This window comes from Capra hircus, unplaced genomic scaffold (assembly GCF_001704415.2).
Source record: "Capra hircus breed San Clemente unplaced genomic scaffold, ASM170441v1, whole genome shotgun sequence".
Classification (NCBI taxonomy): domain Eukaryota; kingdom Metazoa; phylum Chordata; class Mammalia; order Artiodactyla; family Bovidae; genus Capra; species Capra hircus.
Genome location: NW_017189642.1, coordinates 19561 through 42370, shown reverse-complemented (window position 1 = coordinate 42370; position 22810 = coordinate 19561). Strand labels below are relative to the sequence as shown.

Sequence of the window (22810 nt, the reverse complement as noted above, 5' to 3'; positions counted from 1 at the left end):
ATTCCAATTCAAAAGGAGTTTTCAAGAGTGAGAGATGCCTCCCCAGTTCCTCTGTTCCAGCCTATTGGAGAGGTCTTGGGGCTCTCATGAGCTTCCTGACATGGCTTCCAGGGGTGGAGCAGCCCTGCGGCTGCTTTGTTCTCTGGAGCCCTTTCCTCAGCTGCCAGGTTGTGGCATGTGCTGCATGCAATGTTACATCCCTTGCCTTCGCAGAATGAAATCTGCCCTTCCCACTCCTTGCTGTCTGTGTGTTTCCCCATCTTCTCTGGGATCGGGAGAGAGCAGGTACGTGGGAGGTTGGAAGCTGCCGTTTGGACCAGATGCTCTCATCTGCGGTGACTTGATCGTGTCGTGTGGCTGCTGACGCGGGTCCCCGGAAGCACACCCCAGCCCCGCCACCCTCTGTTGTCTTCAGCTCTTCCCAGGTGCGGATTCCAGGCGACTTTCCACTGGCGGGCTGGAAGTCAGTCTTCCATTGTATTTTCTACCCCATTAGTGCTTGTACACAGGGCCACCGCTGACTTACTGATGTGTGTCTTCTCACTTTTTCTCCGGTCCCCAGAGTTGTTTCAGGGAGCGAGATTCAGTCCCTGCCAGTGACCTACAGAAACCCCGCAGCCTGCTGGTGCCCTTGCCCTGCAGGCTTCTCGGCCCTTCTGTCTGCCACGGGCAGACCGTGCTTTTCAGCCAGCCTGGCTCCAGGTCCCCCTGTTGTGACCTTGAAGATTTCCTTGGGCTCTGCTAGTGGGGGTGGGGGTGTCCTGTCCCAGACTGCCCCTCTAGCGGGTCACTCATGGTGCCTCAGCTTTGGATGTCACCCCTTCTTTTTGTCTTTTGTTGCTCCTTTTCTTCAGCGGCTCCTGTGTTGTCATCAGGAAGCAAGGCTGTCAGACCTGCAGCTGTGGGGTGACTTCCACTAGTGAGAGGAAAACAAACGGTATTAAGAGAAAAACTGCAGCAGGCAAGAGCTGTGGGAGCCTATTGCTGGGAACCAGAGAGGCAGGCGCAACCAGTGTCTGCACACAGGCCGTGGGGACCTGAAGCTGGATATATGGCGAGGGGCCCCCAGGGGCCAGCTTTCCCCTGATGAGCATCCGTCTGTTTGTGGGAGGGCTTGACATGAGTAGTCTGTAGCACAGATGTGCACAGGGGCCCAGAAACATGGTGGGAGAGAAGTAGCTAGATATGGAGGCTGGGAAGAGATGAAGTGACAAAAATGTCAGTCATAAGACTTGAGTTCTGGGTTTCCTCTCATTCTTAGCACATTTATCCAGCCCCCCTTCAGTGACCTACATGGGACCCAATCCTTCGCACCCCAAGCAAGTCACACCACCTTCCAGAGCTCTCCCCTGGCTCCTGGTATCTCCTCTCTGACAACACTCATGAAAAGCGCTGTGATTTCGTTATTGACTCTTTGCTTTATAAGATTGTTTGTACTGGAAGAAAGAGAAGAAACAGATGCAGATAGAAAGCATATCTTGTTGCCAGAGCATCCACTATGGAGTGAATGAGGGGGTGACGTGAAACACTTCTCCCCACTCCCAGCGTCTTGGTTGTGACAACAGTGTTCAAAGTTTGCCCCTCCCTGCTGGGCATTCCAGAGTAGAAGCCATTTCTGCCACCTCGCTTTATTCCTATGGAGTTCTAGAACATTTTCATCACCCCTAAAGGAAGCCATGTGGAAGACAGCCTGACGTTTCCTCAAAAGGTTACGTGTGGAATGCCCGTGTGACCCAGAAATTCCACTCTAGGTATAGACCCAAGAGAATCGAAAATATACACCTGTGTAAAAACTTGTACACAAATATCCACAGCAGCTAAAAGGTAGAAGCAACCCAGATGCCTATCAACAGATGAACACAGCGTGGTGTGTCTATACAGTGGAATGTTATTCAGCATAAAAAAGGAAGAAGTTCTAATACATGCTACAACATGGAAGAACCTTGAACACATGCTGGGTGAAAGAAGCCTGTCACAGAAAGCCATATATTGTATGATTCCATTTATATGAAAGGTCCAAGCAGATCCGTAGAGACATAAAGGAGATTAGTGTTTGCCAGGGGCTTGGGAGTAAGGGGCGCTGGGGAAGTACCTGCTTAGTGGCTGTGAGGTTTCCTCTGGGGGGGGTGACAAAATGTTCCGAAACTAAATAGTGGTGATGCTTGCACAACATTGTGAATGTACTAAGTGCTGCTAATGGTAAATTTTGTATCATGGGTTTTACCACAATTAAAAAAAAGATTGATCAAACGCTCTCAGAATATTTAGCCAACAACCTTCAACTTGGCTACATGCCTAGTCATTAAACTTCTAGGACTAAATTCCTTTCTGACTGTCATGGTTACCATGTTCTGGGCTTCGGAGATTTCATTTGGGTCAGCGTGGTCCAGTCCACCATGTGTCCCCATAGATCCCCACGCTCACCTCTTTCTCTTAAATGGGACAGCAGAGCTACTTGGCAGAGCGTTGGAAAACCTGCCGTAATGATTTAGGGTAATTGGTGAAGTTGGCTATCATTTTAGTGGGTTCTCACAAAATTTAAGGTCGAATTCACATATCATGACATTCACCCATTTAAAGGGTTCAGTGGCATTTAGTACATTTGCAATGTGCATTCTAATGGGAAAGATTGAAGGCAGAAGGAAAAGGGGGTAGCAGAGGATGAGATGGTTAGACAGCATCACCTACTCAATGAACACGAGTTTGAGCAAACTCCAGGAGATAGTGGAGGACAGAGGAGCCTGGCGTGCTGTAGTCCATGGGGTCACAAAGAGTCAGGCACGACTTAGGGACTGAACAACAGTAACAAATGTACAACCATTGCTTCTATCTAGTTCCAAAATATTTGTATCACCCCCCCCCCAAAAAAAAAATCCCTGTGTCCATTAGGAGTCATTCTCTATTACTTACTACCTCTGGCCCCTGGCAGTGAATATCCTTGCAGTCTCTGGATTTTCCTATTTCTGGATATTTCATATACATGAAATCTCATAATATTTGTCCTTTTGTATCTGGCTTACTTCACTTAGCATTAACATCTTCAGTTCATGATCCATCCATGCTGTACCAGGTGTCAGAGTTTCCTTCTTTTTTTTTTTTTCCTTTTGGCCACCATGGGGCTTGTGGAATCTTTGTTTCCTGACCAGGGATTGAACTCTGGCTCTTGGCAGTCAGAGCGCCAAGTCCTTCTTGGGACCTTCTGGCTGCTGTGATGTGTGCTGTTAGGAACATCGTCATCCATGGGCTCTTGTTTGAGTCTCTGTTCTCAACTCTCCAGGGTCCATACCTTGGAGGGGAATCTCTGGGTCACATGGGAACTCTCCGTTTACCTTTTTGAGGAACTAACTGCCTGACTATTCTCCACAGTGGCAGTGTGTTTTCAAACTTGCTTATCTTTCCCACATGTGGTGGTTTCATGCTGTGACGAGGAGACTTACCGTATGGCACTGACTGCCTTCATTTGGGGAGGGTTCTATGTTTGGGCGGCATGAACTGTGTTTTGTACAGCTTTTCAAAGCATAGTTTCTTGCATCTTCTAAAAACTGGGCTATTAAAGAATACACTGAGTTCAGAACAGGGCCACTGAACTTTAGGTTCCACTGGTGAAGCCTTCAAGCAGAACCCCGTCCCTCTTCCTCTGCAGAGACCTCTGAGACCATCTTGCAGTGCCAGTTTGATTGCTCTCAGATCTTTAAAGGGGGCCAAAGCTGGAGACTCACAGTGCTGCTGCCTTGATGATTCATGCAGAGAAACCTCCTGGATTCTGAGATGCTGTAGCTCGTACTGGAGGGAGAAAGAATTGGAAGCCCCAACGAGTGACTCTTCAGGACAGAAGCAGCCTCTGCCGGGAGGCCTGTTCTCGCCTCGGGTCCCAGACTATTGACGTGGGGAAGTAGCCACCCCCTCATCCTTCCAGTTCGTGGCTTCGTAGTGATGCTTGGGCTCCTGACCGGATTCCACGAGGTGGCTGAAAGGTGGAAATGAAAGGAGCTGACACACGCATCTCCCAACATGGGCCTGATGCAAGCATGACTGAAATTAGGAAACGTCAGGATATCGCTGGGGCTCTGGAAGTGTCCTAGAGCTCACTCTGGGGGAGCCTGATTCCACTTCAAGGGAAGAATACCTTTTCAGCTACAGCCTTCACCTGGTTTTGTGGTCTGTCTGTCTTTAATATGAAATCCTTGGGGGTTGAGTAATCCCACCTGAGTGTCCATGGTCTGATCAGTGCAAGTGCCAAATGTCAGCAATCACACCCGTGGAATTCACAGGAGCCTTGGATCCAAAGAGTGCCTGGTACAGCATACCAAGGCTGCCTCCCGCTTGATTACTGGAGGTTCCTTTCATTAGGAAAATACAGTCAGTTCTTGCCATCAGACCCCTTGGGATACAGTGATTTGGACTGAAGTCAAGATTCCTGCAACTCTTTTTCCTTTGCTAGGTCAAAGCAAGGATTTGATGTAATGTTTTTTGTTTCACGAGCATAATTAGCAAATGATTTTATTTACACAAGAGCCTTCTCTCAGTCTTTATAGATGTTTAAGATTTGTGTAGCTCTTCTGCTTCAATGTGATATGTCATTTCCTCTCCAAATCGTGTGTTTTGCTAATCACACATTGGAAAACAGAAGTTGTTATGGGAAAAACTGGATCAGAGTAGACCATGAGAAATGTGTGTGATTTGGTAATCAGAGCTCACAAAACCAGTAACCATTGTGGTTAAAGAAGCACCAGGGCTCACTGGAGGCTCTGTTGGCATTTGCAAGTGGCATCAATATCAGCTGACTGGTTTTTGCCATGACCCCAGATTGGTGCTTCCTTCCCTGCATTGTACAGGTTAGTTTTTCTGTTGATATTAAAAGCTGGGTCCTGGGCAAGGCTGCCTTTGGCAATGATTTTTTTAAACACAGGGAAACATGTCAACACTTTCTTTCACACTCATAGCTGTACTATCTAGAGCATAATGCTATTGAAAACATTGCAGTGCTTTGAGCCACTAAAAGAAGGCACTTCTGCAAGGTTTCCAGCCTTTTCTCTTAATATATCCACGTGAAGTGAAGGCATCCTCTTTAATTGTGAGACAGCTTGGGTGAAACAGCTTTGAAATCTTGGTGTCGGGCAGCACAGTTTCCAGTCATGTTGCTGTCACCTCTGCCTCTGCAGACATGCTGCCCCTGTGCCCCAAGCAGGCACGCCATCACCCTCCTGAGGCCTGAAGGCTGACTCTGCTCCGAGCATCCATTTGGGGCAGTTGGAGCCCTCAAGGACTTCAGCATCACCTCCCCGGCTGCCTTCAGTGAGCCAGTCCAGTGGCCCATGTCTTCAGTCACCAGCCCTTTTTCTGCGCAAGCTGCAACCCATTCTGAAGAGTCCATGCCTGCCACTACGTGGGATGCCCCTCTATTTCCAGGCCTTTCCTCATGGCCTCAGGAGGTGCTGCTATCACCGCTTATCCCTGTCCCCGCTTTTCCCTGTCCCTGGCTCTTCTACTGGTCGGCCGTGGAGCGCCTGCTGGAGTCCTCACCAAACAGGACTCCCTCCCTCCCTTCCTGGCCTCTTTAGCTTGCGTGTTCCTTAGTCTCTGGCCAGTTTGTGAGTATTGGTCAACCTTTGTAAGCACTGTCTTCTGTAGCATCTTCTGGAAGTCGTTCAGTCCGGCAATTTTGGTAGTTTCAGCCAGAGGAGTCTCTGCAGGTCTCTCTGCCTCACTGCGGGGAGCCGATCCGTGGACCTGCACCCCCAGCATGACCGTCCTCTGTGGCCACACACTCTCTGTCGCTGTAGGCGTCACTCTCGGCTTTCCTGGGCCCTCAGTGGCCACTCCGGCACCCTCTCCTGCCAACCCCAAGGTCCAGGCACCCATAGTCGGCATGTCCTGGCTGCCTCCTTGAAGCTGATGGGCAGAGGGTGCCATCTTCCCTTGGCACACGGTTCCTGAGCGAGGGGGCGACAGGAAAGAGGACGTGTGTGCTCTCTGGGGCACTGTGGGAGCAGGAAAGGCCTCTCAGAAGTCGAGAGCCAGGGTGACACACGGGGCTTACCCTGACTCATTGATTCCTCCAGGGAGGGGCTTCCCAGTGGTGGCAGGATAGAGCTGTTGCTGGGGTCACCCAGGCCCACCTGGTCTGCCCTGCCCAGAGCACTCATCATCAGCCCTGAAGACCCGCTGTGTCTGGCCTTCCTCTGTGCCTGGGACAGAGGACAGGGTCACCCTTGGCTGCCTCCCCTCATCCGCTCCCCCAAATGGGGAGCACTTGAAGCCTAGAGAGTGAGTCTGGTTCTACCCTGGTGTCCCCATCCAGAACTGAGGCTGGCTTCGGGCAAGGGCCGTCGACGAGCACATGTCATCTCAGATATGACCTCAGACAGGTGACCTTGTCTGCTTATCTCTGCTCTTCTTTTGACCTGTAACATTGAAGAGTTGATCAGGTGGATACCCACAAGTCTCAAATGGATGAACTTAAGAACTAGGTACTCGGTTCTCAGGGTCCTCTCTGGGGCAGTGTGTGTGCACACGCATGCACACAGAGATACAGTCTGATGAAAGGGGGGATGAAGAGAGGGCTGTTTGGTTTCTTTGAAACTGTGTTTTAACAAACCCCGTAATCCTTCTGCTGGGGGGCCTCGAGTATTTGCCTGGCCTCCCTCCTTCAGGTTACCCTGCCACCGAGCAGGCAACTGAGCCAGGGGTAACTCACTTGGATTACCTGTTTGGCACCCTTTTTGCCTCCACTTCACACTCAGCAGAATGGCTTCCAAGCTTCTTTGTGGGCTTTTATTTGTTTTCAGTAGCAGTCAGAAAATCAAAGTACCAAACCACCTCTGTGCCCGTCAGTCCACAGAATTGAAAATCACCATATTTTCATAGCGGCTTCAAGTAATTTCAATTTGAAAGAGCCAGGACGTCATAGATAGTTAAAGGCTGTCTTATTCCCATCATTGGTGCTATTAAAAACTCATTTATCGATCATTTCGGTGAAAGGGCAGGTTTTATGTTATGTCTATGTGATTGTAATAAAAATCTCTCAAAGCCCACGCAATTCATTTAGGCCAAGTTGCAGTCTGGGCACAGGGGTCTCCCCACTTGGTAGCCAAAGAATTCTCTCCTCCCCTCCTTGAGCTTCTTTTTAGTTGTTCCTTTGTGTTGAGGTGGAGACTGCTTATAATGCGGTGTTAGCTGCTCCTGCAGTGCCTCCTCGCAGGGCTGGCTGTCACTCCACCCTGCTGCTGGCCCAGGTTTCCCTATCCTCAGTTGGTGGCACTTTTCCCCACACTGGCCAGCTGTGTTGCTTCACCTCCTGGTCACGTCCCGAGTCCCCACTACCTACACCTGGGACTGTGCCTCAAGAGCCCCTGGAGCAGTCTGCCCTGCCCTGGGCATCGCCCCATGAGGAATTGCCATCCCCTGCCCCAGATCATCAAGGTGATACTGCTGCAGGGCTGCTGTGGCATGGAGTCCAGCAGGCCTCAGAGTCCCCCAGGCCACCTGCTGCCCTCTGGGGTCTCCTGCAGGCCACTCTCCACACAGCAGCTGAAGGAATCCCATCACACCCAGAATCAAACCCAACACAGCTCCATGACCCCTCCTTGAGGCCTCCCTGCTGCCCAAAACCTTCTTCCCCATAAGACCCTTGAGACCCTCCCTCACTTTCTGTCTTTCCCTCCTTTTCCCCCCACCATCGCCAAGCGGGTTCTTTTCTTCTCTGAAATCTAAACAGTTCATGCTTTTGGACCTTCACTTTCCCCAGCACAGGCTGCCCTAGGACCTGAGCCAGCCTGTTTCCCCTCCATGGATGCTAGGCATGTTCTAGTCTCTTCCCTTCTGTTTTGACTTTCTTTTTGGTTATGTCAACTTTTACATGATTCAGAAAATGAAATTCTGGTCCACACACCTGGCGAGTTCTGGCCCTGTGCCATTCCTCACCTCAGTTCCGCCTACCCCATGTTGGACTAGTTCTGTGCATTTCTGCCCTCTGCTTCCTAAAGTCTCTGTTTCTCCCCTGAAGAATGGCCTACCGTGGACCCCTTCCTGGGGGTCCCACCCTGAGGTTCCCTCCCTGGGGTTCAGGCTACCTGGCTCTCCATGGTGCGCACATGTCAGTGTTGGCCCAATAGGTCTCGGGCGGTGGCTGTCTGGCTTGGCTGCAGTCTTGGGCCAGTAAAAAGAATGCTATCACCAATAGCATTGTGCTCAAATGCAGAATGTTGTTTTGTGTTTCTGTGGGTATGTGTTCTTGGTAGATTTCTAGAAGGGCTGGCCCTAGACGGCATTGACACCCTTGTTGGTACCTAAGGGGCATTCCTGGGGCACATGCTTCATGCCGAAGCTCACCGTAGTTAGAGTATCCACAGATGCACATGAGGGCTCTGAAGAAGCCAGACTTGGCCATCAGGGCCCCGTTTTCCTGTGGCCTGGGACTGTCTGGGTTCCCGACACAGAGCTAAGCCTGGGCTTACCCTCGAGCTCTGCCGGAGACAGCCAGGATAGGTAGGAAGGCGAGGTGTGCCCTTTCCATGCCCCGTCTCCCTGGGCCCGACCTGTGAGTTCCTGGTGCAAACTCACTTTTGGGGACTGAGCCATGTCATTCGAGTCTTGTGGCCAAGGCAGGCCTTGGTGCCTTGGTGGTGGTCTCCAGGGCGTGGCCAGCAAGGGAAGTCACTTGGGGTGGGTTGTTGTGAGCCTCACGGGCCCCAGGAGGCTCTGGGGCTGAGATCTGGAACACAGATGAGTCTGGCTCTTTTCCAGGGTGAGTTTCTAAGAGAGGGCTTTGCAGGTGACTGGCTCTGAGCCCACAGTTCTGGTTTCCAGGCCTCCCTGGCCCAGGTGATGCTCTCACCCTGTTGGCCCAGCCACGAGAGCAGCATGGCCAGACTCTAATCCCAGAGTCTGGAGCCTCACAGTAACCATTGTCCAAGGAGATAGGAGGGGGTCCTACCGGGTGGGACCCATGCATACGGGAGGAACTGGTCTGTCAGCATGGAGGAATGGGGAGGCGCCCGCCCTGGAATCAGGCACGTCCCAGTGCCAAAGCCCCACGTGGTCAGGAGAGTCTGGTGAGAAAGACTCCCCCAGCAGGGAATTGCTCCTCTTCTCACGTGAGAACCCTGGGCAGTAGTGTCTGGTTGCCCCATCCCACTGTTTAGACAATGCCTTTGTGACTCTTCTCTGTCTAGGGTGTTGGTACCCATTGTCAAGATAGGAGGAGACTGAGGCGCAGGATGTTGAAGTTACTTGTGCAGATCCATGTTTGGAAATGGCAAAAAAAAAAAAAAAAATCATGATTTGGGCTCGGTGTGGCTTACTCCAAATCTACAGGTTTTTCCTCAGCACTGCACTCGGCACCACCTCCCCAGGGGCAGTGTTGGGCTCTTCCCATCACCAAGGTGTATTGTGCGGTTTTCATTGAACACCCATTTGAGAAAACCCCAAACACAAAAGCTTAAAGTAACACTTATGCTTAAAAACACAAAAACTTAAAGTAACACTCCCTGGGGAAGAGGAGCCCCCTCAATTTTGGTGAGTAGGTCCCTCTCCAGCGGGTGAGAGAGCCTCTCGTCATCCGTCCAACCCAGAGGCCCTAGCTCGTAACACTGAGAAGCCATCTTGGCAAGCCTGCTAGAGATGGGCCTCAGGGTGACCACAGTGTCGGTAGGGTGCTGTGGGCCATCACTGTCAGCAGCCCCAGGCTCTCAAGTCATCTGTGAAGGGGAAGGGCATTTCAATCTGGGGGACGCTAGTAGGACAGCCCCTCTCCTGGGGCCCTGCCCATGTCAGGGCACCCCAGACCTGCTGGCGCCCACTTTTTTCTGCACACCAGTTTGTTCCCTGTGATACTGACATCCTTGTTTAACACTCAGGGAAGAAAAGTCCGAAGAGCAGGATCTCCAGGGCCTGAAGGACAAACCTTTGAAGTTCAAAAAGGTGAAGAAGGATAAGAAAGAAGACAAAGAGGGCAAGCATGAGCCCCTGCAGCCAGCAGCCCACCACTCTGCCGAGCCAGCAGAGGCCGGCAAAGCAGAGACCTCAGAAGGGTCAGGCTCGGCCCCAGCCGTGCCAGAAGCTTCTGCGTCCCCCAAGCAGCGGCGCTCCATCATTCGTGATCGGGGCCCCATGTACGATGACCCCACTCTGCCCGAAGGTTGGACCCGAAAGCTTAAGCAAAGGAAATCTGGCCGCTCCGCTGGGAAGTATGATGTGTACTTGATCAAGTAAGTGAGGGTGATTCCTGTCTCTCCAGAGCAGGGAAGGCTAGTGGTGGTGGTTGGGGGAGAGTCAGGGACCACCACTAAGAAACTTTTGGGGACCCCTTGGAGTGTTAGCTCCTTGCGGCTCATGGATCAAGAAAGTATGTGTGCGTAACCCACTTCCGGTCGGGTCTTCAGTAGTGACCACTGCTGGTGGGTCCAATCAGGTATGCTTGGAATGACCACCTGGGGAGGTCACTGCCCTGAGGGAGATGTCCATCAGGGCCTTGTCTGGAGGAAGAATAGCACTGGGGACACAGAGTTCTGCCATGCATACTCTGCTGATGATTTCCCAGCAGAGGGGCTGTCCTCAGAACCTGGGAACCTCTTCTTTGTGGGAGAGTCCTTCTGTGCCAATACTTCATGAGCCCTGAGAAATACAAATTTATAGGGTTCAGTCTGTTGCGTGAGGCGTGCTGGGAAAGGGGGGCTGTCTGATACAGCCTAGAGAGAGCCCCAGATGGGCTCGGAGTGCCTTTCCCACTGTCCCTCTGGCCTTTGTCCAGCTGTGGGCTGGTGGTTGGGTGTTATCTGTTGAAACAGAGTCACTTCCTAGCCAGATATTTAGAGGACGAGTGTGACTACGTTCATTTCACTTGTCCCCCTTAAATGACTCCAGACAGGTTAGCCATTTTGGAATTCACTCGTACAGTCTCATTTAATTCCAGTAACTCAGATAAAGCATCATCCTACTGGCGAATGAGGAAACTGATTCCTGGAGAGTTCAGTCTGGCAGGTAGACAGGGTCCCCGGGCCAGACCCCTTTGGGGGGCTGAGGAGTGCAACTCCCGGGGGCATCCACGTAGCAGCAGGCCACGTGGGCACCTATGGCCATCAGGCGACCCGATTGCTTCCTGTATAAATGGGACCATAGCTCCCTAGTTTTAGCTCATCTCAGCTTCTCTTAAATGTCTCTCTTGGTGAGCTGTATCATCGGGCATGTCAGTTGCAGAACATCTCCTGTCAGAGGGCTCACCATCCACCTTCTCCTGTGCCCCACCTCCAGCATTGCTCTGGAAGCTTCTAACCTTTCTTTGTGTGTCTCCGCTTGTTCCCACAGTCCCCAGGGAAAAGCCTTTCGCTCTAAAGTGGAGTTGATTGCGTACTTCGAAAAGGTAGGCGACACCTCCCTGGACCCTAATGATTTTGACTTCACGGTAACCGGGAGAGGGAGCCCCTCCCGGCGAGAACAGAAACCACCTAAGAAGCCCAAATCTCCCAAAGCTCCAGGAACTGGCAGAGGTCGGGGACGCCCTAAAGGGAGTGGCACCACGAGACCCAAGGCAGCCGCGTCAGAGGGTGTGCAGGTGAAAAGGGTTCTGGAGAAAAGTCCTGGAAAGCTGCTCGTCAAGATGCCTTTCCAAGCTGCGCCGGGCAGCAAGGCAGAAGGGGGTGGGGCCACCACCTCGGCCCAGGTTATGGTCATCAAGCGCCCCGGCCGGAAGCGAAAAGCGGAGGCCGACCCCCAGGCCATTCCCAAGAAACGAGGCCGAAAGCCAGGCAGTGTGGTTGCTGCAGCTGCCGCCGAGGCCAAAAAGAAAGCCGTGAAGGAGTCGTCTATCCGGTCCGTGCAGGAGACCGTGCTCCCCATCAAGAAGCGCAAGACCCGGGAGACGGTGAGCATTGAGGTGAAGGAGGTGGTGAAGCCCCTGCTGGTGTCCACACTTGGTGAGAAGAGCGGGAAGGGACTGAAGACCTGCAAGAGCCCAGGGCGGAAAAGCAAGGAGAGCAGCCCCAAGGGGCGCAGCGGCAGCGCCTCCTCGCCACCCAAAAAGGAGCACCACCACCACCACCATCACGTGGAGCCCCCAAAGGCCCCCGCGCCTCTGCTCCTGCCCCCGCCCCCACCCCCACCCGAGCCCCAGAGCTCCGAGGACCCTGCCAGCCCCCCTGAGCCCCAGGACTTGAGCAGCAGCGTCTGCAAAGAGGAGAAGATGCCGAGAGCAGGCTCGCTGGAGAGCGATGGCTGCCCCAAGGAGCCTGCTAAGACTCAGCCCGCGCTCGCCGCCGCGGCCCCGGCCACAGAAAAGTACAAACACCGAGGGGAGGGAGAGCGCAAAGACATTGTCTCATCCTCCATGCCAAGGCCAAACAGAGAGGAGCCTGTGGACAGCCGGACGCCCGTGACCGAGAGAGTTAGCTGACTTTACGCAGAGCGGATTGCAAAGCAAACCAACAAGAATAAAGGCAGCTGTTGTCTCTTCTCCTTATGGGTAGGGCTCTGACAAAGCTTCCCGATTAACTGAAATAAAAAATATTTTTTTTTCTTTCAGTAAACTTAGAGTTTCGTGGCTTCAGGGTGGGAGTAGTTGGAGCATTGGGGATGTTTTTTTCTTATCGACAAGCACAGTCAGGTTGAAGACCTAACCAGGGCCAGAAGTAGCTTTGCACTTTTCTAAACTAGGCTCCTTCAACAAGGCTTGCTGCAGATACTACTGACCAGACAAGCTGTTGCCCAGGCTTCTTAGGGTGTGCCTGCACCTCCCTCCCACCCAGTCCCCCTACGTGGTCACTAGGGACAGAGAGCACTTGAGAAGACACTCCTGGTTTGGGGGCCATCGCTACCCCAGTCTCAGCTCTCCTCTCCCCCCACACCCTGCCCAGCCTCGAGCTCCACCACCCCACCCTCCAGCCCCCCTTATGCCCACCCACGTCGGGACCAGGAGGTCCGGGGCAAAAGAGACAGTTGGATCCTTTCAAGACGGTGGAGACGGCCAGTGGCTCCAGCCCGTGTGATCCCACCCATGGGGGTACACAGACGGCTCCCCACCAGCCCCAATCCCAAATCGACCAGGACATTTCACAGGATGGGGACGTAGCACCTGTCGGCCCCGGTTCTGGCCCAGCTAGGAGGGAGGCATCCTTTGAGCCCCCCTGGGTGTCGACTGGCCTGCACCAGAGGCGACATTGGCCCAGGGCTGGCCTCCAGCGAGTAGCACTAGACAGAGGCCACCAAGGCCACGTGCCGAGGCCCCAGCAGGCTGGCCCAGGCTACAGCTGGCGGAGTGCCACAGGCCAGGTAGAAGGCATCCCTAGCTGCTCAGAGCAGTTGTGGCCGCTAGTTCGAGCCTTAGTAGACAGGGCCAGGGGCCAGGGGGAAGGCAGGGGAAATGTTCTTCCAAAACTTTTCCAATTCTCAACTCCTTTAGGGACAGCTTAGAACTATTTGCACTATTGAGTCTTCATGTTCCCACTTCAAAACAAACCTGCTTTGCGAGCAAGCTAGCGGGCTTGACTTGGCGACCCTTTGTCCCTCAGGCCACTAGACGTGACAGTGTTGACAACTACCTGGATCTGTATATACCTGCGCTTGTTTTCAAGTGGGCTCAGCACATAGGGTTCCCACGAAGCTCCGAAACTCTAAGTGTTTGCTGCAATTTATAAGGACTTCCTGATTGGTTTCTCTCCTCTCCTTTGGTTTCTGTCTCCTTTCATTTCAGCCTTTTTATTTCTCCCCTTCCTCCCTCGTCCTCACTGCTCCCTTCTGTTCCAGGCAGCCTCAGTGCCCAACCGTAGTTTGAGCCGACGCTGGTCAGCTCAGGCCCCCAGAACTACCCCCACCCTTGGCCTTCCTGCCGTCCACCCCAGCCTCCCCTGCCACCCATTTCTGAGCCCTGAGGAAGCCCCAGACTCCGCTGAATCCACCCAGCCCTAGTACCCCAGCCTCTCTGAGGGGCATGGGAGAGGCAGGATCTTGCTCTCCCAGGAGTCCCCTCCTTAGTCAGACCCTGGATCCCAGGTCTCCTCAGCCTTCCCACTCAACGGCAGTGGGTAGGAGAAGTGGACCCAGATTGGGATTGCAGAGCCAAGGGCAGCACAGAGACCCACTGTGGCCTGCCAGCATCACGGAGTGGCCAAGCCCTGACCTTGGCCTGTGCAGGACCCAGCTAGGGTGGGGTAGTCGGGCCGGGCAGCAGGCAAAATGAATGCAGATACCCCCTGCCACTCCTCTGAGCAGGAGTTCTTCTCTGCTGGGCCCCGTGCGGCCTTTGCTTGCTGGAGGCTGGTAAGGGTGGCTGGTACTTCAGGCTTTTCCCCATCAGCACCAGGGCTGTGGTGTTGGGGCGTCGAGGCTTGGGCTTGTTGCGGGGTGTTCATTTGTCAGTTTCAATTTGAGACCCCGTGCTCTTACCCTCTGTTCAGGAAGTCCTTATCTAGCTGCATATCTTCATCATATTGGTATATCCTTTTCTGTGTTTACAGAGATGTCTCTTATATCTAAATCTGTCCAACTGAGAAGTACCTTATCAAAGTAGCAAACGAGACAGCAGTCTTATGCTTCCAGAAACACCCACAAGCACGTCCCACGTGAGCTGCTGCCATGAACTGTCAAGTGCGTGTTGTCTCGTGTATTTCAGTTACTATCCCCCAGCTTTCCTCACTGCAGTGTAACCATGAAGGAGTGAAACATCTTAGAAACCATCTAGCACTTCCTTGCCAGTCCTTTAGTGATCAGGACCCCTAGTTGACAGTTCCAATCAGTAGCTTCAGAAAAAAAACGAAACCGTGTCTCTCTCTCCCAGAATGGTTAGAAGCAAGGGAATTTGCCCTGTTCTCTGTTTGTGGAGTTGTAGCTGCCCTTTCTAGCATTTTTGTATCCATTTCTTGATGCTGCAAAAGCAAGTCCCCCAACCAAACCCACTCTGCTGTCCACCTGCTGGGCTTCACTTCTGAGTCCTCCCCCAGGAAGGGATGGGAGTTGGAAGAGGGGGCGTGTTCATTGGGGTCCCTCTTCCTCCAAGGACAAAAGGCTCCTGGTACTCTCAGAGGACCCCTGTCCACATGAGCCTGCTCTCCAGCCCATTTGTCAGGGAGGTGCCATCTGGTTTGCTGGGTCAGGTTTTGAGGCATTAATTTCACCAAATCCATAAAATGTGGCTCCTGGGACCGGTCTCCAAAGCTGACCTCCCCAGCAGCTTGGCACCATCTGGTCCTGGGCCAAGGAGAGCTGGGCCTGCCATGCTCACCTCTGACCTGTAACAGTTGATTTTGGAGCTGACCGATGGTGGTGGTCGAGAACACTGTATCTCAAGTGGCGTTTCCTTTCTGCCCAGCCTAACCTGCAGGCCCCTTGCTCCCCAGCTCCTGCCCCTAGAGTTTCAAGGCTGCAGGTGGCACCTTAGGGTTTTCTCCCCCTTTCATCCACATCCCCTCTCCCCCAGATACAGGCATTAGGAGCAAGTCACCTTTGGGCAGGGGTGCTGAAGGTCCTGTACCACTTCTGTCCTGGAGACAGGTGGACAGAAGGTTGGAGGGCAGGCCTAGCCTTGGAATTCTCACCAGCTGTGTCCGGCCCAGTTGGGGAGTGTGATGTTGATTCTGTGTGTACTTAAACATTGCGAAGATTCAGGGGGCATCCCTTTGGGACTGTGTCCGGAAGACAGGAATTGATAAGACAGCTTCCAGATACCCGAGGGGCTAGGTCCGTCACATTGGGTCTCCCCGCCCCGTGCCTGTCACTTGGCTGTCCTAACCTGTGTCGTTGCTGGCGTTGGCACCACAGTGAGGCGGGGCCCCTGGGCCACAGCAAGGTCCAGTACACGTCCCTTTTGCACCGTAGTCCTTATCAAAAGGCACAGGAGACCCCCAGAAATGCGCTGCTCCCCCCCACTCCCCTCAGCTCCCTGGACGGTGGAAGCCACAGCAGTGGCCTGGGCATGCTGGTCAGTCAGCACCTGACCTCTCCTGAGCCCCCATGCCGGTGCTAGCAGCAGTCTGCTCAGTGGTGGCATGCCAGCCTAGAGGCCATGAGCAGTGGCAGTGGGACATGGAACAGCACCAGGTTGTCACCTGCCTCCCTGCTTGTCATTGCCGTGACAGCCATCATGAAGGAGGATACTTAAATAGCCACAAGCACGCTGCCATCTTTGGTGGGAGAGCAGTTTCCTTAACTGACAGGACCTCTGGATTTGAAGTAACTTCTAACAAGCAGCGTGAGCCCAGGAGGGGACAGAGGGTGTAAAGGGAAGCCACCAGGTATGGTAGCCTGGATCTCGTGGAGCCTGGCAGTTGAGCTCTGTGCCCCCTCTCCAGAGTGTTCCTACCAGGCCTGACAAGGCCAGGGGAGGTCACAGGCATCAGCCCTAGCTCAGCACAGCCATTTCTAGCAGGGTCATGGCCCCAAATTGTTTTTCTGATGTGAGTTGCCCGCATGGGTGGCCCAGACCATCCAGACCTTGGGGAAGTGAGTTCTCTCTAGAGCCCTGTGGGCATCAGCCTACTGACCCCCTGAGTACTGGCCAGTGCCTGGGGAGGGCTAGGGGCACAGGTGTGTTGCCAGGCTCGTAGTGGATTCCCCAATCTCGAGCCGACAGCCCCCCCATGTTGTGTTCCAGCTCTCAGTTGCTCTCTGCAAGGGCCCCATCTCAGCGCTCTGCTCTACTGGAGGGGTTTGTTGAGTCTGTTTTTGCTTCTTTCTCCTTTTGAAACTGTATCAATCTTTAGAAAACATAGCTGAATTGTTAGAGCTCACTAGGATACTGCCTCACCCAGGGTCTAAAGTTCCATGTTCAAGGGGAAAAAAAGGGAACACTGAAGCCCCTTGTCAACATTGCAGAAGAAAGACCTAGGAAACTTTGAGCAAGAAACTATATCCTGATGTTTCTGGGTGAATAAGAGCAAGCTTTTGCCAAAAAAAGGCTGATCTAAGAGGACTTGCAACCTGGCCTGCTGTGTGGCCAGCGTTGCAGGTGAAGGGGAGTCCAGCCTGAAACTGCTGGGTCTGCGCCTTGGGGCCCTTGGGTCACTGGAGAGTCTGTCTCTCTGTCTCTTCCTCTGTCTCTCGGGTAGCGGTCCCTGCAGGGAGACCTGCCTGTTGCGAAGCTATAGGAGCCCAGCTCCGGGTGGGAAAGGTGGGCGCTCAGCAGGAAATTGTAAAGGCACGCAACCTCCTCGCTACCTGATTTCACCTGTTCCTTCTCCTCTGTCATCTCCAGTGAGCCTGCCCCAGTTGCCGAGGTGTCAGGAAGAATTAGTTCGAATTAGGGCCCAGGCCACTAAGCAGGAGAAGGTGATGTCTCCTCCACAGCATCTGCCTGTGGTGTGGCCTGCCCCCGAGGACAGTCCCTGGCTCTGCGCTCCTTGAGGCCTGGGGCTGAGGGAGGGCAGGGGAGAGGACCCTCATGGAAGGGGCTTCAGCTGGAGGTTTCCAAACATTGGGGAAACTTGCCTTGGCTCTGCCGGCCGCCCCCTCGGTCACCTGTCTCCTCAAGTCCTGCTCAGCGGTGAGAGGAAAAGGCCACGAGGTTTGGCTCCTGCCCACTGGTAGTCCCTCTCCCCACAGTGTCTCTGTGTCAAGTGACAAAGCTATTCTTCCTGGTGACCCTGATTATATCCGGTATCTTCTAGACTATACGAATAGACCTGCTTGGTCTTTTCTCTCCTGGGCTTTTGTTTTGCTCTTTAGTTTTGCTTTTCCCTCTCCTGTCCCTTTTATTTAAATACGCTGACTAGACACACAAAGCAGTTGAATTTTTATATATATATATCTCTGTATATTGCACAGTTATAAACTCATTTTGCTTGTGGCTACACACACACACACAAAGACCTGTTAAAATTATACCTGTTGCTTAATTACAATATTTCTGATAACCATAGCATAGGACAAGGGAAAATTTTTAAAAACCAAAAAAAAAAAAAGAAAAAAAAAACAAACGGAGAAAACAAACAACAACAACAACAAAAACGAAAAATCCGTCTGCTGGTCACTCGTGTCCCAGCAGAGCCGTGGTCTTTCCTCGCTTCTTTCAAGGGCTTCCCAGTGCCGAGCGAAGGAGGCAGCTCCTGGATTTCGCACTGTTTTTCCCAAGCTTGTGAGTGGGGCCCCAGGGCACTGGTGTAGGCAGGACAGTTCGTTTCAGTGGGTGGATGCAAGCGTGTTCCCTGGCTCTGGCGAAGCCTAGAATGTAGTTGGCACTGCCTGGTCCCCTTTGATCTCTGGGTGGGGCAGCTGGCGTTCATGGGGGTGACCTGCCTCCCGCCGACACCCTCCAGTGACCCAGTCAGAGTGATGGTGTGCAGACAGGCAGCAAGCCTCTCTACTGGTAGGGCTTGTCTCTGCCAAGTCCGGGGGCTGCATGGGAGACAGAAGGCTGTGTCTCAGTTCAGAAAGTATGAGCTGTACCAGGTAGAACATCAGGGACCCCAGAACCACACATGTGGTCCAGCGGGCCCCCTCCAGGAGGTAGCGAAGACTCCAGAAACGTTCCTTCCTCCCCGCCCCCCCACCATCCTATGAGTAATTGCATTTGCTTTTGTAATTCTTACCGAGCAATATCTGCTAGAGTTTAGCCGTAAGTTCTTTTTGATCATTTTTTAAGTAAGTAAAAACACCAAAAAAAATAAGAATAATATCCAGAAACTTGTTCTTCCAAAGCAGAGAGCATTATAATCACCAGGGCCAAAAGCTTCCCTCCCCGCATCATTACTTCTGAGGCCTACATCCAAAAGAAACCCTTAGAGGCCCTTCAGGTGGCCAGGCACCCCTCAGGCCTCTGGGAGGACCTGGGCCTGGGGGCTGGGCCCCGCCTTCAGTTCAGTATTAGTGGTGGGTCCCTGCCTCTTCTCCTACCCAGCCTGGGCCAGGGGGGCAGAGGAAGCTGCTGCGACCACTGCTGTCCAGCTTCTTGCAGATGGGTGTTGGCGTGTGTCCAGTTCTGCCCGAGATCTGAAGACAGCACCGAGTTAGCCTCCGCCGGTGACCTCTCACCTGGCCTGCCCCAGGCAGCAGGGCCCACCCAGTGTACTGTTCCTGGGTTGCCGGACGGTAGCATGGCAAAGGCTTGCAGAACTCAAAACCTGCTCCTTCCCTTGCTCCCAAGCCCTCCTTTTCCCTTTGAGTTGTCACTGCTTCAATCAATAACAGCCGCTCCAGAGTCAGTAGTTGATGAATATATGACCAAATATCACCAGGACTGTTACTCGGTGTGCCGAGCCCTCTCCTCGTGCAGGGCTCCTGTACCCGGACACTGTACCGTGTGCTGTGTTTGCGCTCCTCCCCTCCTCCGCCCTCCCCTCGTCTCTCTGGGGTTGTTTCTGTTTGGGTTTGGTTTGGTTTTGAGTTCTCCTTTTGTGTTCCAAACATGAGCTTCTCTCTACTGGTCCTCTTAACTGTGGTGTTGAGGCTTCTATTTGTGTAATTTTCGGTGGGTGAAGGGAATTTTGCAAAGTAAATCTCTTCTGTGTTTGAACTGAAGTCTGTATTGTAACCATGTTTAAAGTAATTGTTCCAGAGACAAATGCTTCTAGACACCTTTTCTTTACCAACAAAAGAATTCAGAGGGAGGGGATGGTAACCAGAAGGAGAGGGGCTGTCCTCTTGCCCCAGGAGGGGGAGAGCCAAAAACAGGACCCCCTGCCCAGATCAGCCAGAAGCCACCCAAAGAAGTGACACCTAGAGCTGACAAAGTGAATAGCTGACGTGCTGCCATTTGTGAAGTCAGAGCAAAACCAGGTTTTGGTCCACTCCCAGATTAATAGCATCAGGATTATCTTTTTAAGGACAGACAATGTTGACGTTCCTGCAAGGGGAGCCAGGAGGGGTGTGAGCGGAACCAACCACACCTCGGTGGGAGAAGGTCAGGGTGGGCCTGCGGGGCAAGGCTCGGCCTGAGGGTGGGCGTCTCCCAGGAGACCTCCACTGTGGCCACAGGTCAGGCGTGTGTGGACACGGCATTATGATTCGGGGGGGACATTACTGTTCGGGGTACCATCATCAAATCCACCCCGCCCCACAGTGCAGGACACTAACGTAACCTCTGGATTCCCCACTTTCCTGGACAAGGAGATGATGATGGGGTGGGGGGGTGCACACCCTTGGCTGTCATCTGATCCCCAGCAAAATTTGGATATGAGAAACCCCCCTTCTCGTTTCATGGCAAAACCCGATCCTCTTGAGTAGCCGTTACCTCCCAGACACTATTGAGGACTGACGAAACAGGGTGGCCACGTGCTCCCTTAGTGCCCGGGGTCCCCCCCTCTTCGAGGACAGTGCTGACCATTCGGGCATGGGGCTTAGGAATGAGAAGAACCAAGCAGGATCACCGCCCCCTCCTGAGTCGCAGGGACCCTGGTCACCCTGTGCAGAGGGAGCAGGCTCCAGCCCAGGAGGAAAAGGGCTGGAAAAGTGTGTATGGGGTGAGGGGAGTCATCCAGGACAGACTTGGCTGGAGATGATCTCCAAAAGCCCTCTATCGCATTCACCTTCAGTTTTTGTGTTTTGGGACAATTACTTTAGAAAACTTAAGTAGATCGTTTTAAAAACAAAAAAAAATATTGATTGCTTTTTTGTAGTGTTCAAAAAAAGGTTCTTTGTGTATAGCCAAATGACTGAAAGCACTGATATATTTAAAAACAAAAGGCAATTTATTAAGGAAATTTGTACCATTTCAGTAAACCTGTCTGAATGTACCTGTATACGTTTCAAAACACCCCCCACTGAATCCCTGTAACCTATTTATTATATAAAGAGTTTGCCTTATAAATTTACATAAAAATGTCCGTTTGTGTCTTTTGTTGTAAAACCAAGTGATTTTTTCATAAGGTTCTTTTACTATTTGAAAAGATGGGCAGCACGCAGTTTTATTTTATTTTTGTAAGTTTTTTAATACGTGTGAAAGCCAAGAATACTCAGCATGCCTTTCTAAGTGACGCGTTCGCACCTTTTGTTGGGAAGTACTGTATCCTGTGCTGTTAGCATTCTCGATAAATCTCTCTGTGAAAGTGACTCCAGGTCTGGGCTTTCATTATCAAGACAGCTCCCAGGACAGCAAGGTGGGGCACTTCCTGGGAACACACAGAAGCCAGCTGCTTTCTGGGCGCCCTGGGGAGGACAGGGCACTGGCCGGCACCCCGCACTGGCCTGCCTCAGGGTCTGCCTGCCCAGAGGGGAGCTCTGAGCCGGCAGGTGGGAAGGGCCTTCTGCAGGGCAGCATCCTGGCTGTCCCCAATGGGCTGCGGGGCTTTTGGAAACCTCCCAGCTCTGACTCCTCTGGTGCCTCCTACCTGAGACCCTCCTCTGGTGCCTCCTGCCTGAGAGCATTCCAAGGTCTCTGCTGACCTGCTCCTGGCTCGGAGGACGCGCTGCCTCCCCCCACCGGCTTCTGATGAGGTGGATTGCTCTCAGGAGCTCGTGGTTTCCCTACAGCTGTCCTTTATCAGGCTGCCGATGGCTTGGAGATGAAAAGAACTGCTTAGAGTTCAGCACCACAGGTACATGTATGTGAACACAGCTGCTTGGAGGTGCACTCGAGCGTCCTGGCCTTAAATGGTAAAACAGAGGGTTAACATTCATGGCGTGTGTGTATCCTGAGCATCTCTGAGGTGCCAGGGCTGTCCCGGGAGCTGCAGTCCAGCAGAATTGGAAGTGGGACCAAGTCCCAGTTCACTTAGTGTGTGTGTGCCCACTAGTTCCCTCCACAGCTTGGGAGTCTCGGTAAGAGCTGTCCCTATGGGAAGCCACTGGGGCTCAGGGCATGGCTGGCCTCCTCTTGCAGAATGGCTGCAGCTTCTGGGAAGAGGCTGCCACGGAGGTGCGTCTCAGGCTGACCTGGTTTCTGCAAACCACTCTTGAAGTCTCTGGATGGACAGCCTGCGGGCGGGGAGGGTGGCAGCCCTCAGGGGTCAGGATCAAGTGGACAAGGGGGTGGCTAGCAAAGACCTGCCTTTCAAGCTGGCGTCCAGCTGGAAAAAACAGAAGAGGAAGGCGCCCTGGCTGCTTGGCGGGAGGTGGGGAGGGGTGTCGGGGAAGCAGATGAGTGCTGAGGCTGAAGGACGTGCCAGGGGACTCCAGGCCAGCTTCCAGCTACCTGAGTATCTGCTGGATGGAGCTACAAGTGCAAACCCATGGGGGTGGGAGCCCTGGCACGTTCTCGGAACCCCAAGGAGTTGTGGCTGGGTTAAGGCTGCTGCCAAGTGCCAAGAGCGAGACAGGTGGGCAGGAAAGGGCCACACGGTGACAACGTCAGAAGCCATGCTGAAAAGCTGCAATCCCTCAGAGGGCTTCAGGAACCCCGGAAAGGTCTTAAGCAGAAAAATAGGTGTGGAGTGCTTTGTGTCTAAGGAAGACCCCTGAGCCGAGAGGAGGCAGGGAAGCATGTTCGTTTAGGTTCATCTAGGTCAGAGCCCCGTGGGGAAGAGAGGAACTCCAGAGAAGTTCAGAGAGGTAACAGTTTCCTGGTGGCTGCTACTGTGGCTGCTACTGCTACTACTGCGAATGATGGAGGCATGCCGGAGGCCTGTGGGGAGACGCCAGACAGGCCAAGTATGGCGCTCAGTGAGCTTCAGAGAAAAGGGTGGGAGCTGCCAGAGCCCGCCATCCTCAAGCGTGACAAGAGGGAGGAGGGCAGCCGGAGTGAAGGTCTATCTCTAAGAGAGTAGTAAACACGTTTTCTGTGCTAGCGGAAGGAGCCAGCGAAGAAGAAAAGAGGGCAGCTGCTGCAAAGACCTAACCACCGCTGGAGCAGGTTCCGGGAGGGCCAAGAAAAGATGGGATCCAGGGCCCAGGGGGTGGGTGGAGATGCTGCGAGCTTCCAGATCGTTCTTCCTGCCCCCAGCCTCACAAGCCA

General features: G+C 53.1%; 1 protein-coding gene and 1 long non-coding RNA gene across 3 annotated transcripts; one reads left to right on the top strand and one right to left on the bottom strand.

Moving 5' to 3' along the window:
* The first annotated feature begins 406 nt into the window (after positions 1-406).
* On the top strand, positions 407-20970 carry MECP2 (methyl-CpG binding protein 2). 2 transcript variants are annotated; one of them, XM_018044608.1, is made up of 3 exons: positions 407-425; positions 9858-10208; positions 11305-20970. In XM_018044608.1, the coding sequence occupies exons 2-3, from the start codon at positions 10111-10113 to the stop codon at positions 12386-12388; spliced, it is 1182 nt and encodes a 393-aa protein (XP_017900097.1). In that variant the 5' UTR covers positions 407-425; positions 9858-10110; the 3' UTR covers positions 12389-20970. The 2 variants fall into 2 exon arrangements, with proteins under 2 accessions (XP_017900097.1, XP_017900096.1); XM_018044607.1 differs by lacking the exon at positions 407-425 and adding an exon at positions 4816-4835.
* Positions 18493-22413, bottom strand: LOC106503928. The gene is made up of 2 exons (XR_001297595.2): positions 21249-22413; positions 18493-21029 (listed from the first exon to the last, which is right to left on the bottom strand). It is a non-coding gene; the product is annotated as an uncharacterized LOC106503928 (long non-coding RNA).
* Positions 22414-22810: the final 397 nt, after the last annotated feature.

What these genes read in the sequence shown, in the direction of transcription:
- MECP2 (XM_018044608.1), top strand. Translation starts at nt 10,111, where the DNA reads ATGTACGATGACCCCACTCTGCCCGAAGGTTGGACCCGAAAGCTTAAG. An exon ending in TATGATGTGTACTTGATCAA is followed by an intron (nt 10,209 to 11,304) that starts GTAAGTGAGGGT and finishes TTGTTCCCACAG; the next exon opens with TCCCCAGGGAAAAGCCTTTC.